The 25,321-nt window shown below is 32.9% G+C and overlaps 1 protein-coding gene across 3 annotated transcripts; it reads left to right on the forward strand.

Annotated features, from left to right (window-relative positions):
• Positions 1-301: 301 nt before the first annotated feature.
• Positions 302-21,522, forward strand: LOC110995043 (lysosomal alpha-glucosidase). 3 transcript variants are annotated; one of them, XM_045634781.1, is made up of 20 exons: positions 302-860; positions 2,013-2,180; positions 2,555-2,621; positions 3,205-3,421; positions 4,109-4,317; positions 4,626-4,774; positions 5,509-5,683; positions 6,829-6,919; positions 7,824-7,992; positions 8,392-8,461; positions 9,037-9,169; positions 10,750-10,859; positions 11,434-11,550; positions 12,008-12,207; positions 14,903-15,036; positions 15,752-15,903; positions 16,368-16,516; positions 17,205-17,412; positions 18,379-18,529; positions 19,071-21,522. In XM_045634781.1, exons 1-20 carry the CDS (start codon positions 502-504, stop codon positions 19,340-19,342), a joined length of 3,300 nt encoding a protein of 1,099 aa, XP_045490737.1. In that variant the 5' UTR covers positions 302-501; the 3' UTR covers positions 19,343-21,522. The 3 variants fall into 3 exon arrangements, with proteins under 3 accessions (XP_045490737.1, XP_045490740.1, XP_045490738.1); XM_045634784.1 differs by lacking the exon at positions 302-860 and adding an exon at positions 1,434-1,466; XM_045634782.1 differs by lacking the exon at positions 302-860 and adding an exon at positions 1,552-1,634.
• Positions 21,523-25,321: the final 3,799 nt, after the last annotated feature.

A 25,321-nucleotide genomic window follows, 5' to 3' on the forward strand; every position in this document is an offset into this window, starting at 1 on the left:
CATTTAATTAATTTATTGTTTATATTGATACAATTTTATTTGTAATTTATATGGCAAACTTATTTATATGCAGAAATGACATATCAATTATCAATTGTCATCAATTTGATCGCCAACGTCAAAGTTTATATATTCAAGCTTGTATTTAAACGTCAAATCTCTCCTTAGAGTCAATTCTAATTTGCACCTTATTTCGAAGATAATAAGAATGAAAATGTAGATATAGAAATTAAACTGAGGCTAAGAATACCAAATACGTAAATTTTTAAAATCGATTGATAACGTAGATTGATGTTTATATATTAGCATTTAATAATTATAGTTACTTTGGTAGAAAGGACGTTAAAAATAAATAATATTGTAATGGTAGTAGACGTGGTAACCATACATTTTTACTAATATGCGTAGAAGCTCTTTATTGTTGTGTATACTCGTTTTTTTCGTGTCTTTGTTAAAATTGTAAATGGTGCTTTTTATAAATGTCTGGCTAAATAATTAAAAATGCCGAAGATTCCCTACAAGGTTGAAAAACAAAATGAAGAGGACGATTATGAGATTGTTTCGTTTGAAGATTTTTGTGACAAACCTCCCACTGCGAAAGAAGATTTATTGACTCTGAACGATAATATCAACTATCGCTTATTTTATGAAAGTGGTAAGGAAAATAAATTAAGGGATGCTGGAGAAGGATCTGGTACTAATGAGATATTATCAGAAACATCACTGAATGGTCCTAAGGCTCCAAACAAAAAAAAGGCAACATTTGCGCCATTCTGTAAGAGCGACAAAACACGCAGGGTACCTTTGTTTAGCGGCATTAAACCTAAAACAAGAACAGATGATTCAATGCGAGAACATAGGTAAGTAATTTATATTGTATGATTTCTTCCCATTCCGGTTCAAAAATAATTATTAATAATAAAAACTGATTTTTTAAGCTCCTCTAATTACTATCTATCTTTGGATTTGCTAACATATTAAAAAGTATGTTTTGGTAAACTACTGCAATCTATTTTCTATAATTCATAATTTATCTATTAATTATTTGATTCTAATTCAATTTATTGTCTTCTATGATATATCATTAATATATATATATATATATATCACATATCATACCATTTATAGCAGTCATAACTATCCCCCATGCTTTCATATACTACCTTTCAACACTGCTTACAAATGGGATACTTATAACTTAATAGTGAGTTTATTATTTTTCTGTAGTATGTTGTTCAATATTATATTTGACGTAAATAAGAAACAAAGACTTATAATTATCAACCCTATGTAAATAAACTTATGATATTGGCTGATATCAGTTTAACATTGGTTGTGTGCATTAAAAATAATTTCTGTTATGAAAATAGTAATCACACTCACCTTTGATCTTAATTTTGTTTTGTATAAAAGCAGCTAAATTGCTATAAAATTTATTGTGTTCAGTAAGGTGTGATTTTAATTTGGTAAGACTTTGTAATTGTATGGATTTATATTTAATAACATTTTTAAGTTTTTATTTATCTGTTTTATATTAAACACCATGTTCATACTGTGTTCATGAGTGGATCATATTTATGTGCTGTGGTTTGACGGTCAATTTTAGTATTCAAAGAAGAGCTGGTGTAGAGTGTGTGAGTGTTCAGAGTTGTCTAGACTAATACCTGCAGCTGAGTTTCATAATCAGACTTCACGGCAGCATACAAAATCATCATATCTCGTTCCACAACTTAGCATTTCTAAAGCCAATTTCTGCCACGCACCACCACTATGTGGAACCAGCTGCCCACTGAAGTATCTCGGAACCAATTTGGCTTTGTAATTGTATAGAATTCTATTTAATAACATTTTTTATTGTTTCATTTATCTTTATTGTATTAAACACCATTTATGTTTATTCTGCAAGTAGTTCATATGTATGGGCTGTGTGCTGAAGGTATATTTAAGTATGATACACTATATTCACAATATCTAATACAAAAGCAATTCAACTACCTTTTTTTTAAAATCAGATATCAGAGGTTCTCATCACGGCCTAGCTGCCTCAATCAGTTGTGGGAAAAAGGAGCAGCATTATTACCAGGAATGCTTGTGGGTGGTTTGCTTTGTGCTCTGGCTGTGGCAACTTGGTGGGCTGTGGCTGGGGCTCTTGGTGGCAGATGGGGTGATGATCATTACAGGTATAATTACTCTATCTACATTGCAAAGTTGGTCATAGTCTACGTCTAGTCATCTCTAAGTCTTTCTAATCTATGCAACAACTAGTGTGAAAGGTATTATATAATGCAGACATTAGGGTAGCATAGATATAGTTTAAAAATGTTTATATTTCTGAAAATGAGTGCTTAGTTTTATTTTAAATAGGTGTAATTGTAATTGCTCGTGTAATTTTGATGATTTGAGACTGATGTAGTTCCGAAAATTTCTTGATGTTAGGTGAATTTTCTATGTATATCTTATGTTTAATATAATTAACAATAAAGATATACCTAATAGAATTTTAAAAGCTATAGTTTACTCTATGAAAATAAATATGTCATTAACTAACTTTCAGAAAGTTGTGGGAGCGAGTTCACCCTGAAGAAGTAAAAAAACCGCTGACACCAATGACATTGGAAAAGGTGTGTTAATATTAAATTATTGTGTATTATGTATTGATTACTTAAATCATTTTGAAAAGGATAAACAACAAATTAATATTTTGGGAGATTGGTTTTACTTAAATCTCTTATGTGTCCAGATAATCAGATTGGATGGTAGTTGCAATAATTTTTTCAATCTACCAGTAACCATAAAATTGGGAGTTTTTTTATTAATAATTAATTTAAAGAAATTAATTCTTTGGACTATATACAGCATGTTACCTTGAAAATCTTCTTTGATTCTTTTAGGTTTTACATAAAATACAAACTAAAAATATTGTAGCGCTGTTTTACTTTTAATTATATTTTTTACCATTCATTAACTCGTGTGTCACCTGTCCCATTTACTTCATATAATACATACAAAATAAAGCTAGAGAAACAACAATAATTTCTCTTGATCGCGGATTTCTGTATAAATATTTATTTTTAATAGACAAGTAGGTGCACAGCCTTGATTCGAGCGTCCGACCTCAGGAATGAAGCGTGCACGCGGAACGTATACCTATAAATTAAATGAAATAATGATTATAATGAAATAATTTAATTAATGAAACCTTAGCCCGTCATCACCGAATACCGTTACCACGATCACAACAACTTGAGCACCAAGAACCGAAGCAATGCGACTGACAACAAGAAGAAAGACGTGAAGAAAGGTTTCCTGGTACATTCACCCGAGGTGATGAAAGAACTTTGTGCACGAATTGTTGATGATGAGATGCGATTCGATTGCCATCCGCAGAACGGGGCGAGTGAGGAGGAATGTGTCAAACGAGGTAAGACAAATAAAATATAAAACGTGTTGGACTCTGGGGCAGCGATAAAGCTATTGCATAGCATTTCTTTAGCAACGTAAGCAATTGTAATTATTTATTTTTTCTGTGATATTAATTCAATCTACCACTCTACCAGACTAACACGCCTATATAGTTTGTCTCACTCTTACGCGTACCGGCTGCACTGTCCGCAATTACGCTTCGTTACCGACTTCGTCAGAGAGATGTGATACGCAGTATGCGTTCTGTCTCGCTCTAACGCGTAGTGGCCGCACCTATATTACGTCATGGTGTGTTAGGTTTTCATATTCGTTACGGAATTTATTGATTCGATCGCCGCACGCCCACGATAAAATCTATGCAACAGCTTAATAAGAACATTTGATGAACATAATATGATCCCGTCTCAGATAAATTGTACCATTGGAGTCATTTTCATAGAAAATTAATTAATCAAATGTATTTTTTTTATTTTGAATTGATTTACAGCGATTTAATCATATATATGTCATTATAGATCGATAATAATAATTTTGTTACTAAATATAAAGATATATAATGTTTATATTATGGTATATAATGTTTGTGAATGAATAAAATGACGCGTAGCAAGGAAATTTATATTAATTAGGAAAACTGCTTCGCCGGCTAGCAAGACTAGGATTATGAATAAAAAAAATATTTCAGGTTGTTGTTGGAAAGCCACAGACAATCCATACGCGCCATATTGTTTTTACCCGCCGCAATATGAGACATACCAATTCATCAATAGTACAGAAAATAAACACGGAATGACAGTTTACTACTCCCGATCGTGTGATACCGGATATCCGGATCAATTTAATGTTGCCAGGATCGATTTTAATTATTTATCCAACGACATATTGCAGATTAAGGTAATTTATATTTTTAGAATTTTGCTTATACTGCTTGTATATTCACTATCCCTTAAGATAAATACATATACAGGTTTCCGAATATAAGACGGAGATTCTTCAAGTTATTTTTATAGTGCGAATTATAAAGGGCACCTATTTCAATTGTGTTGTTATTAAACTAAATAACTTTATTAGATAATAGTTCCTAGTTTTTGAATAGTTCAACAAAACGATATTCTTACAAATGGATGACTGTATTTTTATTATTCAACTTATAGTCTATATATAGTCATCGTTAATGGAATTTAATCGATTATTAATTCCAGATATCTGATGCAGAGCATAAGAGATTTGAACCTCCGTATCCTGAAGTGCCGACAGTCTACAGTTCGATTTCAGAAGTAAAATATCGCGTTAATGTTGATAGCTCCGCTGTGGGATTCAAAGTTATACGGAACGCTGATAATGTTACCATGTAAGAATATTTTGTTCGCCAATTTTTGCTAATATATTCTTAAGTTAATTTTTACAAAGTATTGATAGAAAATAGACATTTATTAAAATATTCAATAGAAGGTTGTTTAAAATTGTTAAAATCTGCATCAAAATAACAAATCTTTTGGCGTTAGTTTATATCGTAGTCCTTGATGTGGTTCCAATTGAAAGTCTTGGGTTTGGATCCGGGTGAAACAATAATAATTTCGATTCTGTAATTGGCCTATGTCGCAGCTGAGTTTCACCATCGGACGTCAAGGAAGAAATTCCACCTGTATTACGACTTTCGTCGTTCCACAGCTAAGCGTTTCTTCAGGCAATTTTTGCCGCTCACTACCAAAATGTTAAACCAGCTGACTGAAGAAGTGTACCAATTCTTAAAAGGCCGGCACCGCACTCGCGAGTTCTCTGGCGTTGAGAGTATCCATAGACGGCGGTATCACTTAACATCCGGTAACCCTATATACAACTAGTAGACGCGACAGACCCGATTGTCCTGCATGATGTTCAAACAAGCCGAGCTGGTTTGTGAAGCTAAATCATCCAGGGCGCCACCCAAACGCGTACAAAAAATTCATTAAAATCGGTTCAGCCGTTAAGAGGAGTTCAGTGACATACACACGTACAGTAGAAATATATATATATATGTGTATGCAAAAGATTTCCGTATTCAAAACCTTTAAGCTAACCTAAAAAATGAAACCAATTTTTCAGATGGGACGCTCAAAACACAGGTGGATTCATTTTGGCGGATAAATTCCTTCAATTGTCAGCAGTGCTACCAACGAATTACACGTATGGTATAGGAGAAAAACAAGCGAGTTTTCTAAATGATATGAATTGGAAAACTCACACGCTTTTCAATAACGACCAACCGCCTGGTGAAAATGTAAGAGAATTTTCATTTCTTTACCAATTCGTATAATCGTATTTGTATGTTCATGTATAAATAAACTATGCAAGGTGACATTAGAGAACAATTTTATTAGCTAATTGAACGCGATAATATTATCACAAAATGGAAGCTGTTTTTAAAAACATTTTATCATTGATACGGCACAATAGGTGTTTTATGACCAAAATGTCGTTAACGTTATTTCATATTAATTTATTGCATATTTTTAAAATAACAGGTGATTAGGTAGTAAGCCTATGACTGGCAATCGTTGTTGATTTTCGGTCTAAAAATGTAGTTTAAGCAATATTTTCATTAATCTAATGACTATATACGTGACTCACATCAACACCAATTACGCAAAAAAACAAAGTTTCGTATGACGCAGCCCGGACAAGGACCAATATTCAAGCCTAGACTAATTTTAGCTATCGCAGAGTTTTTTAAGTATTAAGAATATGTGCTAAATCCCCTGCATCATGAGCACTCACATACACAGCATCACGTTTTCACCCTCAATTTCACACCATCACACAACATAGCTGAATTAGGTATTACTTAATTAAATGTATTGTTTTTTTTTATATTTTGTTCTTTTGTAAATGTTATGTATTCCGTCTGTGGCTATATCTTTAGTATTAGGTTTTAGGTTAGGAATTCAATTACCTACAGCTGTAGGTAATCCTACTATATCGAAATAATTAAATATGTATATGAAATTCTTTTCAAAATATTTGTAAGATGGCAAGTTACTCGAATAACGTAACTAGAACGTATATTTCTTTACTATCAAAACAACTTATTAACTTTAGGTTTTATTTGTGTGGGTCGATAGTTATCAACCCCTTATCACTCTTATCAAAGCTATATTTAGTTTATTTATTTTAATATTTATTGGTGTTTATTTATTGGCAACAAGCTTAATGTATTTAGTTTCCTTATCATGATCTCTAATAAACCAATTAACTAATCTTCAAGTAGCACTGTTGACATTGTCAAGTGATGAAATCCTCCGCAAACAAAATCCTATAAGATCATTTATATATATGAGGAATAAAAGCGGTCCTAATAAAGAACCTTGCGGTACTCCTATAGATGATCCGAAGCTGTACCATTTATATTTAAAAGTATTATTTCAGATTCATTTGTATGGATCACATCCCTTCTACTTGGGTCTAGAGACGAATGGAAATAGCCATGGTGTTCTGCTACTCAACTCCAATGCAATGGGTAACATTTTTATATAAAGTAATATATATAGTAGCACATTATAGTCGACGCATTTTATACTGAGTCATCGGGCAATCAATGTCTCTGTGACAGTAGGATGCACATTGCATGCAATGCAACCCGTTATATATACTTAGCTATCTGCGCACGCCCTCTTGACTCTTTATTAGTCGTTACGAGTAAGATGTTGGTTTTCTATAAATATAAGTTTTTGTTACACTCAATACATTACTTACGCTTCGTTACGCAATACGCACAATGGAGATTGTTTTCTTTAAGTTCTTTAAGTTGTTTTGAAAAAATTAAATGATGACCTTTGTCTTACAAGTAAGAAACTTATTTTTAGATAGAAAAGAAATCATTCCTATTCACTAACACCCAAACAATCTCAATTTCAATCTCACATTGAAAACAATCAGATATCTATCTATATCAGACTGTGACAGTTGATCGAACACCTATCTAATGTCAATCTGTCAATTGGTTATTGGTACACTTTTATCAGTATTTAGAGTAAGAATTCTATCTCGGATAGTCAAAAATGGATTGAGATAGGGTTTGGGCGTAACATAATTTAGTATATAGATCGTACCTATTCCGGTATCGATACCCCGCTTAGTTAAAAGGCTAGGCTGATAATTAAAACGGCTAACTAAGCTAGTTGGCTGCGACATATATATCTTCAAAAATATCACTGATTAAAAGAAAAGCAAAATAAAACATGACAGCACAACATTTATAAATTAGGAAAACGACAAACATACTAGAAGCTATAATAAAGAAGAAAGAAATAAGGCGTAGGACATTAATAGTTTTAACTTATTCTTAAATGAAGCAGATCTAACTGCAAAGAAGTTTTGTATTTATTATACTAGAAATAATTATAAAAAAATAATATTTTCAGATATAGCGCTGCAACCGACGCCGGCCATAACCTACAGAGCTATAGGGGGTATTCTAAACTTCTTTATATTTTTGGGCCCGAGCCCAGAGGATGTTATTGCTCAATATATGGAAATTATCGGGAAACCATTCATGCCGCCATATTGGGCTCTTGGATTTCATTTGTGCAAGTGAGTTAATTAAATATATTTAAGTATTATTCAAAGTTTCAACAACACCTTGATGGCTGGAAGAATTCCATGATTCTTGGCTTGACAACTAGCAAACTGTGGAATCGACTCCTGGGGTGGGGTGTACTCCCGCAAAGGCCGGAAACGCACCAGCAAAAATAGTTATCCATGGGCGATGACTGCCCTTTTTGCGTATAGTCTAGTCTCGTTTGCCTCTATAAACTATAAAATAATACTTGCCTTAGACCCAAAACGACGTGTGTCAGGCACAGGTGATCACCCACTTTTTTCTAGATTGACAAATAATTATGCCACAGATACATAAATCTGAGGTTCAGAACTAAAAAGCTTGTAGGTTTTTTTGATTATATTAGTAAAATACCTAAATTTTTGATTCAGGTATAACTATGGATCGTTGAACGTGACTCGACACGTATGGCAGAAGAATAGAGACGCTGGGATACCATTCGTATGTATTTCATTATTCGTTGCCATGGTTACGCGATCTCTAGTCCACGTTTTATAACAGACGTTTGCCTAAATTATATTGAATGTATTTTGCAAGGCTCAATTCTCAGGCCAAAGAGTTAGTGATTGTGAATCATGACGAGGCTATAATATTTAAATAATGATTTGCTCTCATACGAGAAGGCTACACCTTTATAAGACACTCGCGTCTGTTTCCCTTACATCTGTACATGATTCAATGCCAGATCAAAACAATCATGGTTCAAAAATGTTTATCGGGCATTCGAGGATCTGTACAGAGTAAATTAAGGGAAAAATAGATATGGCGCCGCCCATGGACACTCAATGTTAGAAGGCGGCATTTTAAGAATTGTTAGATCTTTGCTAAAATTTGACTTTGCGCTCAGTTTTGGGACGGACGTCGAGGTGATTAAAATCAGCTGCTGGTATTAATCCGAACAACTCTTCTGAACACCCTCCATGGTTAATGCGGTAGAAGATGGAGATCTTAGCAAGATTTTATAGATATATAAATCAACGTCAATGCATCTTATATCCCGTTTTCCAAATTTCCAGGATGTCCAATGGAATGACCTGGATTATATGAGTAAAGGCAACGATTTCACGTACGACACGGAAGCTTTCGCTGGTTTACCGGAGTTCGTCAAGACCGTACACGAAGCCGGCATGCATTACGTTATATTGATTGGTGAGTTTTGTACTTGGTGGCGTATACGTTAGCCTCATGTGGGTATAGTGCGAGCAGAAAAGACAAATAATCCTTCAATATTCATTTAAGATTGATTCCTTGTTGTTGGCAAACTCAGTCATGCTTCCGTTACTAAAGCGAATTAGTACACATATTTAATTGTGAGCGTACAACATATACAGCCTGCAGCACAACGTCTTCATGTCCGTCCATATTAGCAACTGTCGGCAGAAAATCTTCTCAATCAACAAGTGTAATAGAACCCAAACGCAATACCTGCTTCTTGTTCTGCCATAGTTTTGCACAAAATGTTTGTAAACAAATGTGCACGCTAATTTGGTGGAATCGTACCTTTACAGCTACACACATAGATATTATAAAAGTATACTAAGACAATATGCAAAACCAAAACAGATTACATGCTTAAACAAAATGTACGATACAGAAAACAGGTTAATTAGTACAATAATATATTTAAAAAAAGCTGAAGTTTTTAACCCAACTACAACTGTAATTTGAAGAATAAAAAATTGTTACTACTGCTAAATAAAGTCAGTTTTCCATCTTCCTGAAATATTTCTTTCTTGAGGTGGATAATGTCTTCATCAACAAATTGTATTGTCGTTAGCTAAAACGTTACTGGTGGGTAAAAGTATCAGGGCTTTCAATTATTTAATCAATTACCATCTAAAAATAGCAATATTGGTGCGTTTCACAAATTCAAAAAGGCATTAAAGATACATATTAGAGTGAACACAGTTGACTAAAATTCAGACGGCTAATGTATATATATGTCACCGTAAGATTGTAAACATCGTTATATTACAATCTATCTAGTAAGATTGTAAACTATCGATAGATTGTGAACCGTATCATTATGATTGCAATTTAACGCATCATTTTTCGCTATATTGTAATCTACCGAAGTGAAACCGTTAAATTACAATCTGTCCCGCGTTAAATTGTCAACTGTCTGCAAGTTCTTCCTGATTGGTCGGTCTCATTTCATTTAGAAATGAAATAGACGTGTCACTTAAATAAAATAAATTTATTATTTAATAGGAAATTAGAAATCCTGACATATGTTAGAAACAAATTGTAACGAAATATTTATTCTACAAACACAAATTGTAATTAAAAATTTCAAAAAAATCAACAATTATTATGTCTTTAAGCACAAATTATAAAAATAGAAATAACAAACAAAATATATTACGTGTGGCCGGAGTGGCGGGGGCACATACCGTTCAACCAATCACAGCGCGAGTTGCATTCCGTCCTACGCCGGTTCACAATTTGACCGCTTCCCATCGATAGATTACAATCAAGCGAAAAATGATGCGTTAAATTGCAATCATAATGATACGGTTCACAATCTATCGATAGTTTACAATCTTACTGGATAGATTGTAATATAACGATGTTTACAATCTTACGGTGACATATACATATTAATATTAAGTTTCTCATGTAAATATTTTTTTTGTAATGAGAACTAAAGTTCTTAAAACATTAAAAGTACTAGTAGGAAATTCCCCAAATGTGATTTATAAAATGTTAATAATAATTAATATTTTCAGACCCTGGTGTAAGCGCCTCGGAAAATCCTGGCGAATATCCGCCATTCGATCTGGGACTCGAAATGAATGTTTTCGTGAAAAATTCAACTGATATGCCCTTTGTTGGAAAAGTAAGTATATTTTCTACTAGAAAACTGGTTTTCTACTGTCATATAGTGGTTCCAAAACGCCCAATCGGAATCATAGGAAATCATTCCAACGGACGGAATAATAAAAATAATTATAAAGTACTAGTAGTGTGAGAGATGGAGCCAATTGGAGGAGGCCTATACTTAGAGGTCCTTGAAAGAAAACGATTCATATACATATATATAATATATGTCGCAGATTCAACGCGATTAGTAATTACGGAATTGGTGTCACTACCGTCTACGACATTATTACTTAATATTTAACAGTCCGTGCGCACGTCCGGCGCAGGCGCCCATCGGAAAGCAACTGAAGTAGGTACTACTGACAAATTGACTTTGACAATTGACACACAAGAGACATTTTACAACCTGTCTATGGAATCGCGTGGTGTTACCATTCTAATAAAACAAATGACATCGAGTTCTTTTATAACATAATCTCTGACATATTTATGTTTATATCGTGTAAATTTTGTAACCTTAATTTTTTTAATGTTAGTTTTAGTAGTGTGAGTTCTTTTTTTATATTTTTTTTTTCAAATTTTTTTGACAGGTATGGAACAGAGTGTCCACGGTGTGGCCAGACTTCACACACCCGAACGCCTCCGAGTATTGGAAAGAATTGATGTCGGACTTTCATAGAAAAGTTAACTATGACGGCGCTTGGATTGTAAGTAATTTATGATATTTAAAAAATGTGTGTGTGTGATATTTTAGGTTTTAAAACAAGACGTTCATTAAGTTCTGGAAAATTACAATGATAATGTCTTTAACTGAGTATTTGATTCATAAATAATAATTTTCCATTATTTAATTCATTAAAATCGGTTAAATTGCTTTTGAGATGGTCACGCATTTCAGAAAGAGACTTGATAAGGCATCTAGATAAATAATGTTGTGTGTTTGATGTTTTTGAAGACGATTTGATTTTTTTAAAGTATTTATAAAATAAAATTTCGTAATGGATGTTTTTTAATTAAATTTTTACTTTCACACTTAACGAGCAGTACCAAACAACCAGTCGTACTTCCAACGAATCGTAGATTTAAAATATCGCAATGCAGAGGCATTTCTATTGTCAAAAATTGTTTTCCCACATTGGTTTTTTCAAAGTAACATTCCTTCAGGATATGAATGAACCCTCAAATTTCCTATCTGGTTCGATGTATGGCGAATGCAGCCCCGAAAACTTGCCATACAAGCCTCAGACAGTTTCCGAAGAAGGCTTAAAACATAAGACGATGTGTATGGACGCGAAGCATTTCGCCGGATCCCATTTCGACGTACACAATATGTACGCGATCAGTGAAGCTGTGGCTACGCATGCGTATGTATAGAATAAATTATTTCACTCTTTTTAACGTAGGGGAAACGCAGTTTGAGAGAAAGAGACGAAAGATTACTTTTAAAGCACTCTTTTAAAGTAATCTTCTCGTCTCAGGTGGACGATTATATATAGACTAAGGACCCTTCAAGAATAGAGCGTACCAATTCTTAAAAGGTCGGCAGTGTGCTTGCGAGCCTTCTGGCGGTGTGAGTGTCCATGGGCGGCGGTGTCACTTAACATCAGGTGAGCCTCCTGCCCATCTGCCTCCTGTAACATTAAAAAATATACAGAAACCACCAAAATACCAACCTACCTGGTACCTGAATGGCTCCACAGTACAAATTTAAATTACCAAAAAAATACAATTAATACAAAAAACTAAATGAGGGTATCTTTTTCAATTTTGTAAGTACCTTCATACAAATCATTAAAATTGATAGATCTGGCCCATCTCGGTTTCTAGCATATTTTTAGTAATAAGTAAATAAATATAACTTATGTTATGGGATAAAGTGGTTTTTTTTTATACTGGTTCCACCCGGAATTCGAACTTGACACTTCATGCTTTCCACAAGACAAAAATCCTACTAATATTATAAACGCGAAAGTTTGTAAGTATGGATAGATGTTTGTAACTCTTTCACGTAAAAAATTCTGAATGGATTTTAATGAAACTAAACAATAATATAGCTTATAGATCAGAAGTTATTCAAAATATCAAGGTAGTAGAAAAATATCGACCATCTGCGAGCTATTGCTATGTATATATAAAACATATATATAATAATAATAATAATAAACCTTTTATTTCATGCAATTTTTTCAGGTTACATGTGTAGTTTTAAGAAAGAAAGAAATAATAGTAAAGACATTAATTACACTTGTTTCCAATTAATTTAGAAAATAGTTTAAATGTATAACTAGGTTTGTTTTGCATGAACCCCTCCTCAAGTGAAGGTGAAGGCCTCCTCTAAAGAACTCCATGAGTCTCTATCTTGAGCTATTTGCGGCCAGCAGGTACCAGCTGTTTTAGTTCTGACGTTGTAAGATAATATGTAGAGCTGGTCTTTCTTCTTTTTAGTTGAGTTAAGTATTTCTAGGGATTTAGTTTCTTTCGTTGAAGAATGTTGAAGTTTTTTCTTTAGAGGGTTTTGGTCTTGATCTTCCACGGTGACCAGCCGGGTTGGAAGATGGTTTTCGTCGTTTAGTTGAAATTTATTAGATGTTGTATCTTTGAGGGAGGGGATTGTTAATTGCTATGAGTGTAAGCTACTGGCTGTTTTGTCGTTGATTTGTTTATTGGCGTTATTTTTCGCTAGGTAGCTTAGTATGCTTGGTTTTAGAATTCCTTCTGAGACACTGTTTGATCGAGGTAAAGATGGGTTGGATTGGTTTATTTTGTTTTTCTTGGTGGCTCTCGTGTTGTTACCAACTAGTCCTTGAGACTTGGGATCTGACTCTGGTGAATTCGCCAGTGATCTTTTGTTGTTTGATTTTAGTACAATGAGTTTATCGTATTTTATTGTGACTTTATTTCCTTTCTCACGCTCTTTATTCGCTTCTTCTTGTAATTCTTTCCTTTTTTCCAATATGTATTTAGGGTAGTCTTCGTTCAAATAGTATTGGGTATCTTTCAATAATCTTTTTTGCTTGAGAATACTGACCTTTAAACCAAGGGTAGAAAAAGTCACCTTTATTGGCCGGGGTTTATCACCTTTCTTTCCCAGTCTCTTTGTTTCCTGAATATCTCGGCAATTCAGTTTTAAGGACAGTTTTTCATTTATAAAGTGCAATATATTGTTCTCCAAGCTATGGTACGACGTCTCGTCCTCTTCAATACCGAAGAAAATTATATTTCTTTGTCTTGCTTGTTTTTCCATAAATTGAATTCTTTTTTCTTGTTGTTCAACTTTTTCATTCAAGATCTGGTGTTTTCCTTCCAGAATTGTAAATTTTTCTTCTAGTTTGTTGGTTATGTTATGTGTTATTTGTTCTGTCACCCTTTCACCATTTTTCTGAATTTCAATTTTTTGTGCGTTCAGTTCTTTTTGGATATTTTCTAAAGCTTTCATAATTTCCTCCATGGTGACTATTTTTGTTTTGATACTCGTGGCGCCCTCTAGTAGGACTGGGTAGTATTATTTGATCTGTTGTACGCTCTGTAGCGAACAAGTCTAGTCGAAGGTAGTGCGTTCCTTTTCAAATAGATGGCGCTGTACTACAATTCTTTATTCTATGACAAGGGAAGTTGCAGATTCATTCAGGTGTGAGGTTATGTTTCACAAAAAACGAGATAATTTTCACCATCCACTATTTATTTGCACTCCGGGTCTTCGGCACTTTCATAAGTTAGCACTGGTACAGTTTAAGTTCTTGGATTAGCGAGAGTAGACTTGAAGAGCTTCGAAATTGTTGTTTCTTTACACTTCAGATTTTTGTGGATTTTTCTGTATTATTCGTTAACTTAGAGTCTTGCCTTCACTATATAGACTTAATCACTAGTTTATAGTCATTTGTACGATTTTGTTATCACTAAATTCACTTTTATTATAATTTTTAGTAACTTTTTATACGGACTGTGTTGTTTACCGCGTCTCAGTAGCGCCCTCCCCTTAAGGTTAATATCATACATATATATATATATATATATATATATATAGCAATGTTACCACTTAATCTGATCCTAATTTTCCAGGGCTTTAGTGGAGATTCGTGGAAAGCGACCGTTGACAATTTCCCGTGGGTCCTCTCCCGGAATGGGGCATTACGCGGGACATTGGAGCGGGGACGTCTTCAGCCAATGGCATGACCTCAAGGCTTCTATACCACGTATGTGATTTATTTAACTTTGGGATTTGCGCGTAATTTTATTTCATTTTTTTTATTTAGATATCCATTATATGCTTTATATGACATATAGAAAAAAGTGTGGCGGAGAGTTTATTGCCAAGTCTTCTCTTCCGTTCTACGCCCTTGATTTGAGAACTGGCAGTAAATGTAAAATTATAAGAATTTAATGTATATTTCCTTTTTTTGACGTTCATAAGTGTACATTATGTTACCTACATGAATAAATGATTTTTGATTTGATTTTATATTTACACTGTAACACAAGGGGTTTAATTTAATATATTTCTAAAAGAGATTGTACCAAATTTAGTCTAAACATTTAATACATTTTCGTCATGAAATTAATAGTTTACGAAGTAGATAAAAAGTTAACATTTGAACATCCAATAACAAATCACCAAGCGCACTGACTCACACACCAAGATTACCTGCGTGCTATTTTTTTTTGTGACGTGCAAGTAATAGTAAAGTTACTCAAAAAACCGCTTAATTAATCTACAATAATTAATAGTGTAGGCATCGTTAATATCATCACAAATTGCCCATATGGAACCGGAAAATAGTCGTATTTTAAACAGGCAAAAACAAAGGCAATATCTTAGATCATGAAATACTAATCATCAAAAAGAAGATACGATTATATAAAAGTAGGTTTAATAATTGTTTGCCAAATCATTATTGGTTAATATTTCAGAACTGCTAAGCTTCAGTCTCTTCGGTATTCCCCTAATGGGGTCAGATATTTGCGGATTCATTGGGGACACGACGCCAGAGCTCTGCAAGCGATGGATGCAACTGGGAGCATTTTATCCCTTCTCCAGGAATCATAATAGTGATACATCGAAGGTTAGAATACATTTTTATTTTCATTTAATATTATAGTAATTTTAATCATATATTTTACATAAGTGCGTTTATAATAAACAGCTGTATCTCCTAGATTCATAATTATATGTTTTCCGGATATTTTTTCTTTAACTTCTGTGCCTGACCAGTTTTATATATAATATATAATAAATGTTTAACTAACCTTTTACCTACCTTAACACCATAATTGGTTTTTGGAAGAAATTACTAGAAAATCGTTACAGAAAAACAACTAAATTTTCGAGATATATAATGAAAAGGCAAAATTCAAATTGTAAATAACATTAATATGATTATTACATTTTTGAATTACCCCCCTGTGGGGCGTGGGTGCTCATATAAATGACATGTCAGATTTCTAAGCGAGTATCAGAATATTAATGGAGCGGCTATTAAAATTTATTTATAATAAAATATAAATAAAAATTAATCACATTATTTAGCCTCAAGACCCAGTGAGTTTGGGCCCAATTGTGGTGGAAGCCAGCAAACGCGCCCTTCGCATGAGATATCGACTCCTTCCATACTATTACACGTTGTTCTGGCGAGCCCATACTGATGCTACCACCGTGGCCAGACCTTTATTTTTTGAGTAAGCTTATTAGGATATATTTCTGTGGCTGAAATTTATGTGTAGTCTGCTAGACTAAGCGAAAGCATTTTTTGTATTAAAACTTTGAATAATTTAAACATATTTTTTCCACTTATGAATATTCTACTATACTCTAATTTTTCATTTCATAGAATTCTGACATAAGTGTTGCTACTAAAAAAAAGTTTTGCACCGAAAAAGGGAAAAACAATGACCCATTTGAGAGTAATTAAAAATGAAATGCTACGTATTTTTTTTATTTACCTACAAAAAGATAAAATCTAAATATTTATTTACTGAAGTGATTTAATACAAAAATAACAAATCACAACAATCTTTAACTACTTTATATTATTTATTTAGCTGGCATCACTTCCTACTAATTCCAGGTTTAGTTTTTAAACCTTTTTAAAAAAATAAATGTTATCTTTACTTTTGCGTTGTTTGTAAAAATTAACGTAAGTATCACTCGCCGTTAAACCAGATTTCTACGGAATAAAAATCACAGTATAGGTCTTACAATACTTTGCTAACAATATGAAACATTAAAAAAGCAATTTAATTTACAAATATATTTCGAAAAACAGTTCGAATTTCTTAAACTATTTATTTATATAATAATAATTAACATATGTATTGGAACACCTCTCCACTATTAAGTCAATAATATATAATGATGATGTTTCAGATTCCCAAATGATAAGCGAGTGTACAATATCGATACCCAATTTCTGATCGGCGAACATATAATGATATCCGCCATTTTGGATGAGGGAGCAAACACAACGAATGCGTTTTATCCAGGTCCGAACCCGTGGTACGATCTTAATACAGGAAAGCAGTTGGCACTGAACTCCTGGAAGGCTATCAATGATGAGGAAATGGTTGCTGTGAAGGTAATTTTTACTTCATGTTGGCATATGTTCAGTTACAAAAAATAAAATAAGAACAATTTATGCATATATATTCAGCTATTCCTACGAACTAGGGGATTGGGTGAAAACGCCGTAAATCTTTTCAAGTGTTTAAAAATATTTTTTTTTAATGATTTTAATTGCAGTTGAAACACACATTGTGTGACGTATGTTTATACATTTTTTTTGTCATTAAGTATAATATATGTATTTTGTATACCTACTTTATGTAATGGTTAATATTTAGTTAACCAGGACTGAAGATGTGGCATCTTAATCTTAAAGTGAGAACAGATGTAATTGGACTTCAGGTTTTCAAATGTGGTTTAGTGTGTATTAACTGTATGTATTTAATTATTCTGTTTTCTGTGTCTGCAACAAAATGTAAAAAAACATAAAACCGGTGCAGGCGATTATTCTCGTCCATAAAAATGGAATTTTCATCAAGGGCCGTCAAAAGTGCGTCTGTTTCGTGATATTTTTGAAGTGAAATTTCATTAGGCGCATGAGGGTAAAAGTTTTACGGAACGTCACGAAGATGTGCAGCGTTTTTGTCGAAAGGGAGAGAGGGATTGAGATGGATTGAGAGAGAGTGAGAAAGGGAGATCGAAAAAATACACGCTATTGGTTGATGTATTAGTTAGTCTTGTGCAGTAAATGCAGATTGTTTATTTATTTATCATCATTAGCACGTATACAGTGTACATATAGTTATACAAGTACACGGAGTGATCATATACTGGTACATGATCATCTATTAAGCTTTTAAAACCTTCGTAATAATTATTTTACAAATATGTTTCACTTTTGACATGTTTAATTTGTACGCACGCACTTTTTTATGTAAAACGCATACACAATAATACAGGGTGTGAAAAATTTCATGTCGATATAAAATCGGATTTTTCTTGTTCGCGCGTCATTAATAGTTATTTTAATAATTTTCAGGGTGGTGCCATCCTTCCATTACAAGATCCACCAGCTAAGGGTCCCGTAACTACTAGCAACACTCGCAGCCTGCCCATACAACTATTGCTCGTTCCCGATACGGCCGGGGTTGCCAGGGGCGAATTATACTGGGACGACGGGGATAGCTTGAGTGAGTTTATGTTTTATTTGTTGTTGAAATATAGTGATTATTATGTACTTTTGTATGTTTGTCTGTCTATAGGCAAAGTGAGATTGTTTGTTAAATTGTGTTTCAAATTCTAAAATTGCATCGTGACGTCATATAAAAAACGTGTGTGGAATCATGTATACGTGTTGGAAATTATACTTCTTTGGCGTGACAAGATAAAAATATTTTCAAAAATTTCGCTTTATTCTACGTTTCTAAAAATAACTACACTAACAATAGAAAGAACTAAAATGTTCACTATATCTAACATTAGGGTGTCGGTTTTTTGTGACGGTGTGCGCGCGCATCGTAAAAATTTACTCTCATAATTTTTCCCTAACGCGCAAAAAGAAATATAACTTCAAAAAAACATTTTTTTAATTGTACATATCTACTGATCACAAACCAAGTACTTTTACCCTGGTTTATTCTGTCATTAGCATAATAAACACGAACTAAAACGTGAAATAAAGTACGGTTACCATGGTAACGAATAGACGTAAAGCCGTTAATAATTTCACAGACAGCTACGAAGAAGAGAAATACAGCCATATTATATTCAAGCTAAAGGAAAACGAGTTGACCAGTTTCATCCAATGGTGGGGGTATGGGGTACCCGCCGTCGACACCATCAAAGTACTGGTTCAAAATCTCATCAAAACCGTCACAGTCAACAACGTCTCGTCGAGCTTCACGTACGACAAACCGACGAAGGTGTTGAAGATTGACGTTAATATCAATTTGGATAAGCCTTTTACGGTTAAATGGACGAATAAAGTCACGCAAAAAATATAAAACTATGTGTAATATATATGTTGATGTGTCTAAGATTTATAGAAATGTTATTAATCTGATATTAACATATATTTAAATATACTTTAAGCTGCCAATATCGATATAGATTCGTGGATATATCAAAAACGATTAAACCGATTTTAATGAAACTTTGACTAGTCCCGGTTGAAATATAGATTATTCTGATAAATATGGTCAACATGATCATTAGTTACCAAGAAATTTATGGATAAACTTACACACATACAGTACGTTCTTATTGGAATTAATAAAATATTCGAATATTATACATAAATAATGTTTCATTTTTTTGTTAATTATAATGAAATACAAAATATATTTTCACCAGAAATCACGATTCGTGCCAATTATTTATTATTATGTATTCAATGTTTACGGAATACAGTTAGTTTTAACTGGACGCCGTAAATGGTGATACTTTATTCCTTGTATTTTTTTTAAATAAAAATTGTATAGTTCAGATATTTTTTATTAGAGTATATATATCTAGAAATAACTTTAGATTGAGAAAGTATCATGTTAATATAAAACATATAGCAACGCTATTAAATAAATGTGAAATCTATACTAGAAACCATTTTTTATATAAAAAAATTTAAAGATTTACTCAAAGTTTATTTGTACAAATATAGTGATCTCAATATTACGAATGGGTTAAATTTCTAGTCGGTAAGATGAGTAGTTCAAATAAGAACCGTTTTTACTTTTGTCGATATTTATATTATATATTGTTATTATTTGCGGTTGTTAATTACAGATATTGTGGATTTCAATATATCAGTTGATCATTTTAAACTAATGAATTCATCGAGTGAGTAATGGCGGTTTGCGTTGCGATGATGGCACTATACCAGACTTATATAGACATTTCTAGAAATATTAATTTCGAACATTTTTGTTCTTTTCTCTTGCTTTAAAGCATAGATACTCAGGAATTTTTGGATCCAGCTGCCCACTTAAGTATTTCCGAACCAATTTGACTTAGGGTCAAGAAAAAAGCGTGCCAAATCATTAAAGGATGGCAACACACTCGCGAGCCATTGACATCGAAAGTGTCCATGGGTGGGATGGTATCACTTAACACCCGTTTGCCCCTGTTCTATAAAAAAGGTAATTGATTTGCAGACGTACGTCTTGGTTGAAAAATCTTAGACAATGGTAAGGTTGAAGAACCAGTCATTGTTCATCCGCATCCAAAATTGCCACCTTGATGATTACCACCTTCGAAAAGAGATGGGACTATAAGAAGAAATTATTTTTGCGGTCTCAGCCACAACGCGAACCTTTATTTCTCTCAGAGCCAATCATACATTAATTTTCAATGTCTTCCTTATGTTCCTTAATATGTACGTTTATTATACTCGTAGAAAATATAGTTCAAATAATAATCTTAAAATAGGGAATATATTTAGAAATAAAATATTGAGTGTTCACCGCGTGTTGCCATCTTCTAACATTTTTCTAAAGTATATTCATTTATTGGATGTAGAACTTTTATTCACGATGTTATAATGCCAAGGATTTGTCTGTCATTTGTAACCTTTTTTTATGAAAAGTAAAACTCGATATTTCACATTTTTTATATTTGTGACATATACGACTTTGAGAAGAGATGCTTTAGTTCTATGCTTTAGTTCTTGTAGCGTTCTAGTGGCGGAAATTCAAAAACAGTGTCAAAATTCAATAAATTTGATTAATATATGAGTGAGTATATTGTCATACTCAGCGTTAAAACTATGTTAAATCTTTTGAAGCTTCCATTATTTTTACAAAGTTGTCTTGAAAATAAAGCGGTTTAAACTAAACATTGAACAACACTTCAAATATCGGCTTTGAGGACTGACAAATGACTTTTGTCAAAAGAAAGTTATAGACAGACCGTGGCATATTTTAATATAAACTTATTTATATATAATGAGTCATATATAAAAGTTCTACTATTTAAACTACTAAATTTTCATGCATATTTGAAATATTAGTTATTATATTAAATTTTTATACATATTTTAGTCTAGAGAGTTTCTAATTCAATTTTATATTTTTATATGTAAAATTAATTGTTAACGCTTATTTGCAACGGAACAGGTTTTGTCATTTTGTGATGTAGTTTTATGTTGATATAATTTATTATTGTGCACTAATAAAATTATATTCGTCAATTTTTGTGTTTTATTTTTATTTATATATAAATACTAGCTAAAAAACCCGGCTTCGCCCGGGAGTTGATATGAGATGACGTGGTAGAGTCGAAATAAAAAAATAAACTATCACGTAAAAAGTAAAAAAAAAGTTTATTGAAAACGTTTTCTCATTATTTACAATACTTGTTTATAAACAACATTTTTCATTTTATTGTCCGGAGTATTTATACATAAATTTTTCGGATTTCCTACTCTTAAGCAAGCTACATATAGCTGACCATGAGAGAAGCAGGATTCTTTGAGGTTAATGCCACAATATTTTAAAGTTTTTTCCTTGCGCTTTGTTAATTGTAAAACTAAAGGCTAATTTTATTGGAAACTGCAGTCTTTTAAATTGAAATGGCAATTCCGAAGAGATCAGAGGTATTCTAGGTATAAATACTGTCTGTCCTTTGTTCTTTCCAGAAATAAGTTCAGCTTCAATGATATTATTCGATAGCTGTTTTACGATCATTCTAGTTCCATTACATAATTTTGGGGAGTTGAGATTTATGAGTAGTATGATTGGAGTTCCAATTTTCAGACGAAGGCAAGTGTAATGGCATTCCTGGTACTTGTAAAGAGTTTAGAAATTCAGTGGGGAAGTTGACACTTTCTTCAACGGATACCATCGTGTCGATCGATTTATATATTTTCTCTTCACCAGGTATTTTCTTTAGAATATTAAAATTGATATCGTCAACAATATTATTTTTAGTGGCCAAAATTGCTCTTTGAAATAACCACTCTGCATTAGTATAGTTCTGAATAATATTTGGATAAATTTTGTCGATTAGTTCGTCTTCAGTAGTGACTAATGGCTATATTACAGAAATCACTATTAAGTTCAATGAGGCCGGTCGTTTGGTCAGTAGGATATGTACCTTCGCCGATTTGTAAAAGTATTTTAGCAAATTGTGCTGTTGTTTCATCTCTTGATAATTCAACTATCATGTTTTTTGTTAATTGCAGTATTTGTACTTGTGGCCAGAGATGTGATTTTTTCAAGCATGCATTGATCTCGTCTGCTGATGTTGACACCGGGCTCTTATACAAGCCGTCGGAAATATCTGCGAACCTCGCTGGAATGCGCTTCCCCGCACCCCGCCCCGTTTTCGCCTATCCAGTACCGTTGCCAACGCAATCGCCGACGCACGTGTATTATTCTTGCTTTCGTAATCGCATTTTAGTGTTTATTGTTTCTCTGTTTGGTGAAATATTACATAAACTACCTATTTAGTGCTGTATGTAAGATGGGTAGGACTACATAAAACTCAATAAAAATAAGTACACAAATAAAATATTTTTTATTTTTACATCTTCAATTTTTTTGCTATCTCTCCAGTTTGTATGACGTCATTAAGCCAGGTTCGCAGATATTTCCGACGACTTGTATATTCAGAGAGCTAGGCTCTAGAATATTCGAGAAAATTTGAAAATATTTTCTCTCTCACACCTTCTAGAGTATTCTGGTCATTATCGTCCGCCATAATAAAAGGTTCTATAGTTTGTAGTAAAAACGCGAAATTTAAAAACCTAAATTTTTTAATGTCTTGAGAACTAATTTGAATAACTAAAATTATGTCGCTTTAACTCCAAAATATAAGTTAGCTAATTACGTATAAATACACAAAATTTAATAACTTTATTATAGCAACAAATTAAATTTAAGACTTTATTGAAATTGGAATTTTAAATTTCGTGTCACTACTAACATGCTACAATTGCTCGCAACGCTTTTGGAAATGTAACCCAAACAATCGTTGTCCTGAATGAAGTTCAAATATTCGATAACAGATGGCGCTACTATACTTAATTTCCAAGTTGTAGGGTTGGAAAGTTCCTTATATCTTTAAAAACATTTAGATTAAAACGGGAACTTTCTTGTTCGAGGGGGGATAAAGGGATATCACACCACATAAGTCCCTTTATCGTGTCGGGACTCCTTTTTAAGTTTTATCGGCACGCACATTTTATCGACTTAGTTTTATCATATATATATATAGATATAGATTATAATATGGAAGATAGAATACGACCTATAGATTATTGATGAAATTATTTGCGATAAAATCAACATGGTACGATGTGTTGATTTATTAATTAGGATTTATTTAATAGAAAATACAAGAAAATAAACGGAGATAACCTTGGAAAAATAAACGAAAATACTCGAAGATAAACGAAAGTACACGAAAATACTCGAAGATAAACGAAAATACACGAAAATAAAAGAAGATAAACGATTTTGAGCTAAGTATAAAACTAGCTTTCACAACATTATCAAGTTCTGTTCTCTGTTTATAAAATTTGTTGGTGAGCTTCTGGATTTTGTGTTTTCTTAAATGTACTGTCAAAAAGTGAAGCGTAGCATGCTTAGTTGAGTAATTCCTCTTTATATTGAATTCTTTCATTACTGAAATGAATTCATTACACAACAAACAAATAGGCTAACCATTGTCAAAGATAGAAAATAATTCTTCAGTCCATTTTTCTTGAAACTGGAGACCCTCTGTATCTACTTTTCGTTTTTTTTCTACCAGACATCAGTTTTCTTATTTTTCGTTCAATAAACTTAATAACAACTATAGTTAGTAACCACTCAAGATCCACACAAAATAAAAAAGCAAGTTGACTGCTCGGGCAATTCGCTAGTATATGTCTTGTCCAAGTTATCACATCAGTAGCTCAAATAGAACTAACGTTCATCCAGACTCAGGCAAAATGAAGGAATAATCTCGAATAAACTAGTTTAGAATAATTGAGAATTGCAATAATCTTTTGATGTGTTGCCCGTGAGTATAAGTATCTAATGTAATATTTTTTTGGTTGGCAGTTTTCAAAATATCTCGCGGGCCGGAGGTTACCCATAATATATGCCTTATTATTGTTATAGTATATTAGATTAGCTTTTTAGTTTTAGTTAGTTATTAATATTGGTTTTTATATTTTCTCTAGATTAAGGTTCTGTAGATTAATATAAATATATTTTGTTTTTTATATAACTTCTGGTTATGCACTTCTTGCACTCATCATTTTTTTTATTACTAGGGTTGCCTGGAAGAGATCGCTTGTTAGCGATAAGGCCGCCCGTTGCTTCCCTTGTAATTTATATATATTGTGTTATTTGTGTTTCTTTCTAGCAACGAAGTGTGAATAAATAAATAAATAAATAAATAAATATATTATAATGTTAAAATATGCGTAGTGCACAATGAATAGCTGTGAGTCTCAGTCACAACAACAGAGAACGAAAAAGAACAACAACAACAATAAAATATCTTTATTCATATAGGTATACAAGTACACTTATGAACGTCAAAAAAAATTAATCAATTTTAAATTTACATTTACTACCAGTTCGCAAGTCAAGGGCGTAGAGCGGACGGGCGAGAGTGGTGATAGTCTGTGGTCCGTGCACCTCGACGCATCCAGAGAAAGGCGTGCCATCAGCTTGGGTTGATGTTGGGTTGGGTTGGATTTGTACCAAACAAATAAGCGATATCTTCCAAGCGCCGTCATATTCTTTTGCCTTTATATCCTAACCCCTTCACAGGTATAGGCCTCCTTTTGGTGACTGGTCGTACTTGAATTCGTGTGTGCGGTGATATAATTTGTTTCTACCGTAGTAGAAACAACTTATATCACTCGTGAGAACAACATGTAAATACGTATATTTACATGTTGTTCTCACGAGTATGTAAGTGCGTGAGTTAAGAGTACCAACCCTACCCATATAAGCTTTGCTAGCACTAAACCAAATGCAGGTTGTGTGTCA

Source organism: Pieris rapae, chromosome 4, assembly GCF_905147795.1.
Source record: "Pieris rapae chromosome 4, ilPieRapa1.1, whole genome shotgun sequence".
Taxonomy (NCBI): domain Eukaryota; kingdom Metazoa; phylum Arthropoda; class Insecta; order Lepidoptera; family Pieridae; genus Pieris; species Pieris rapae.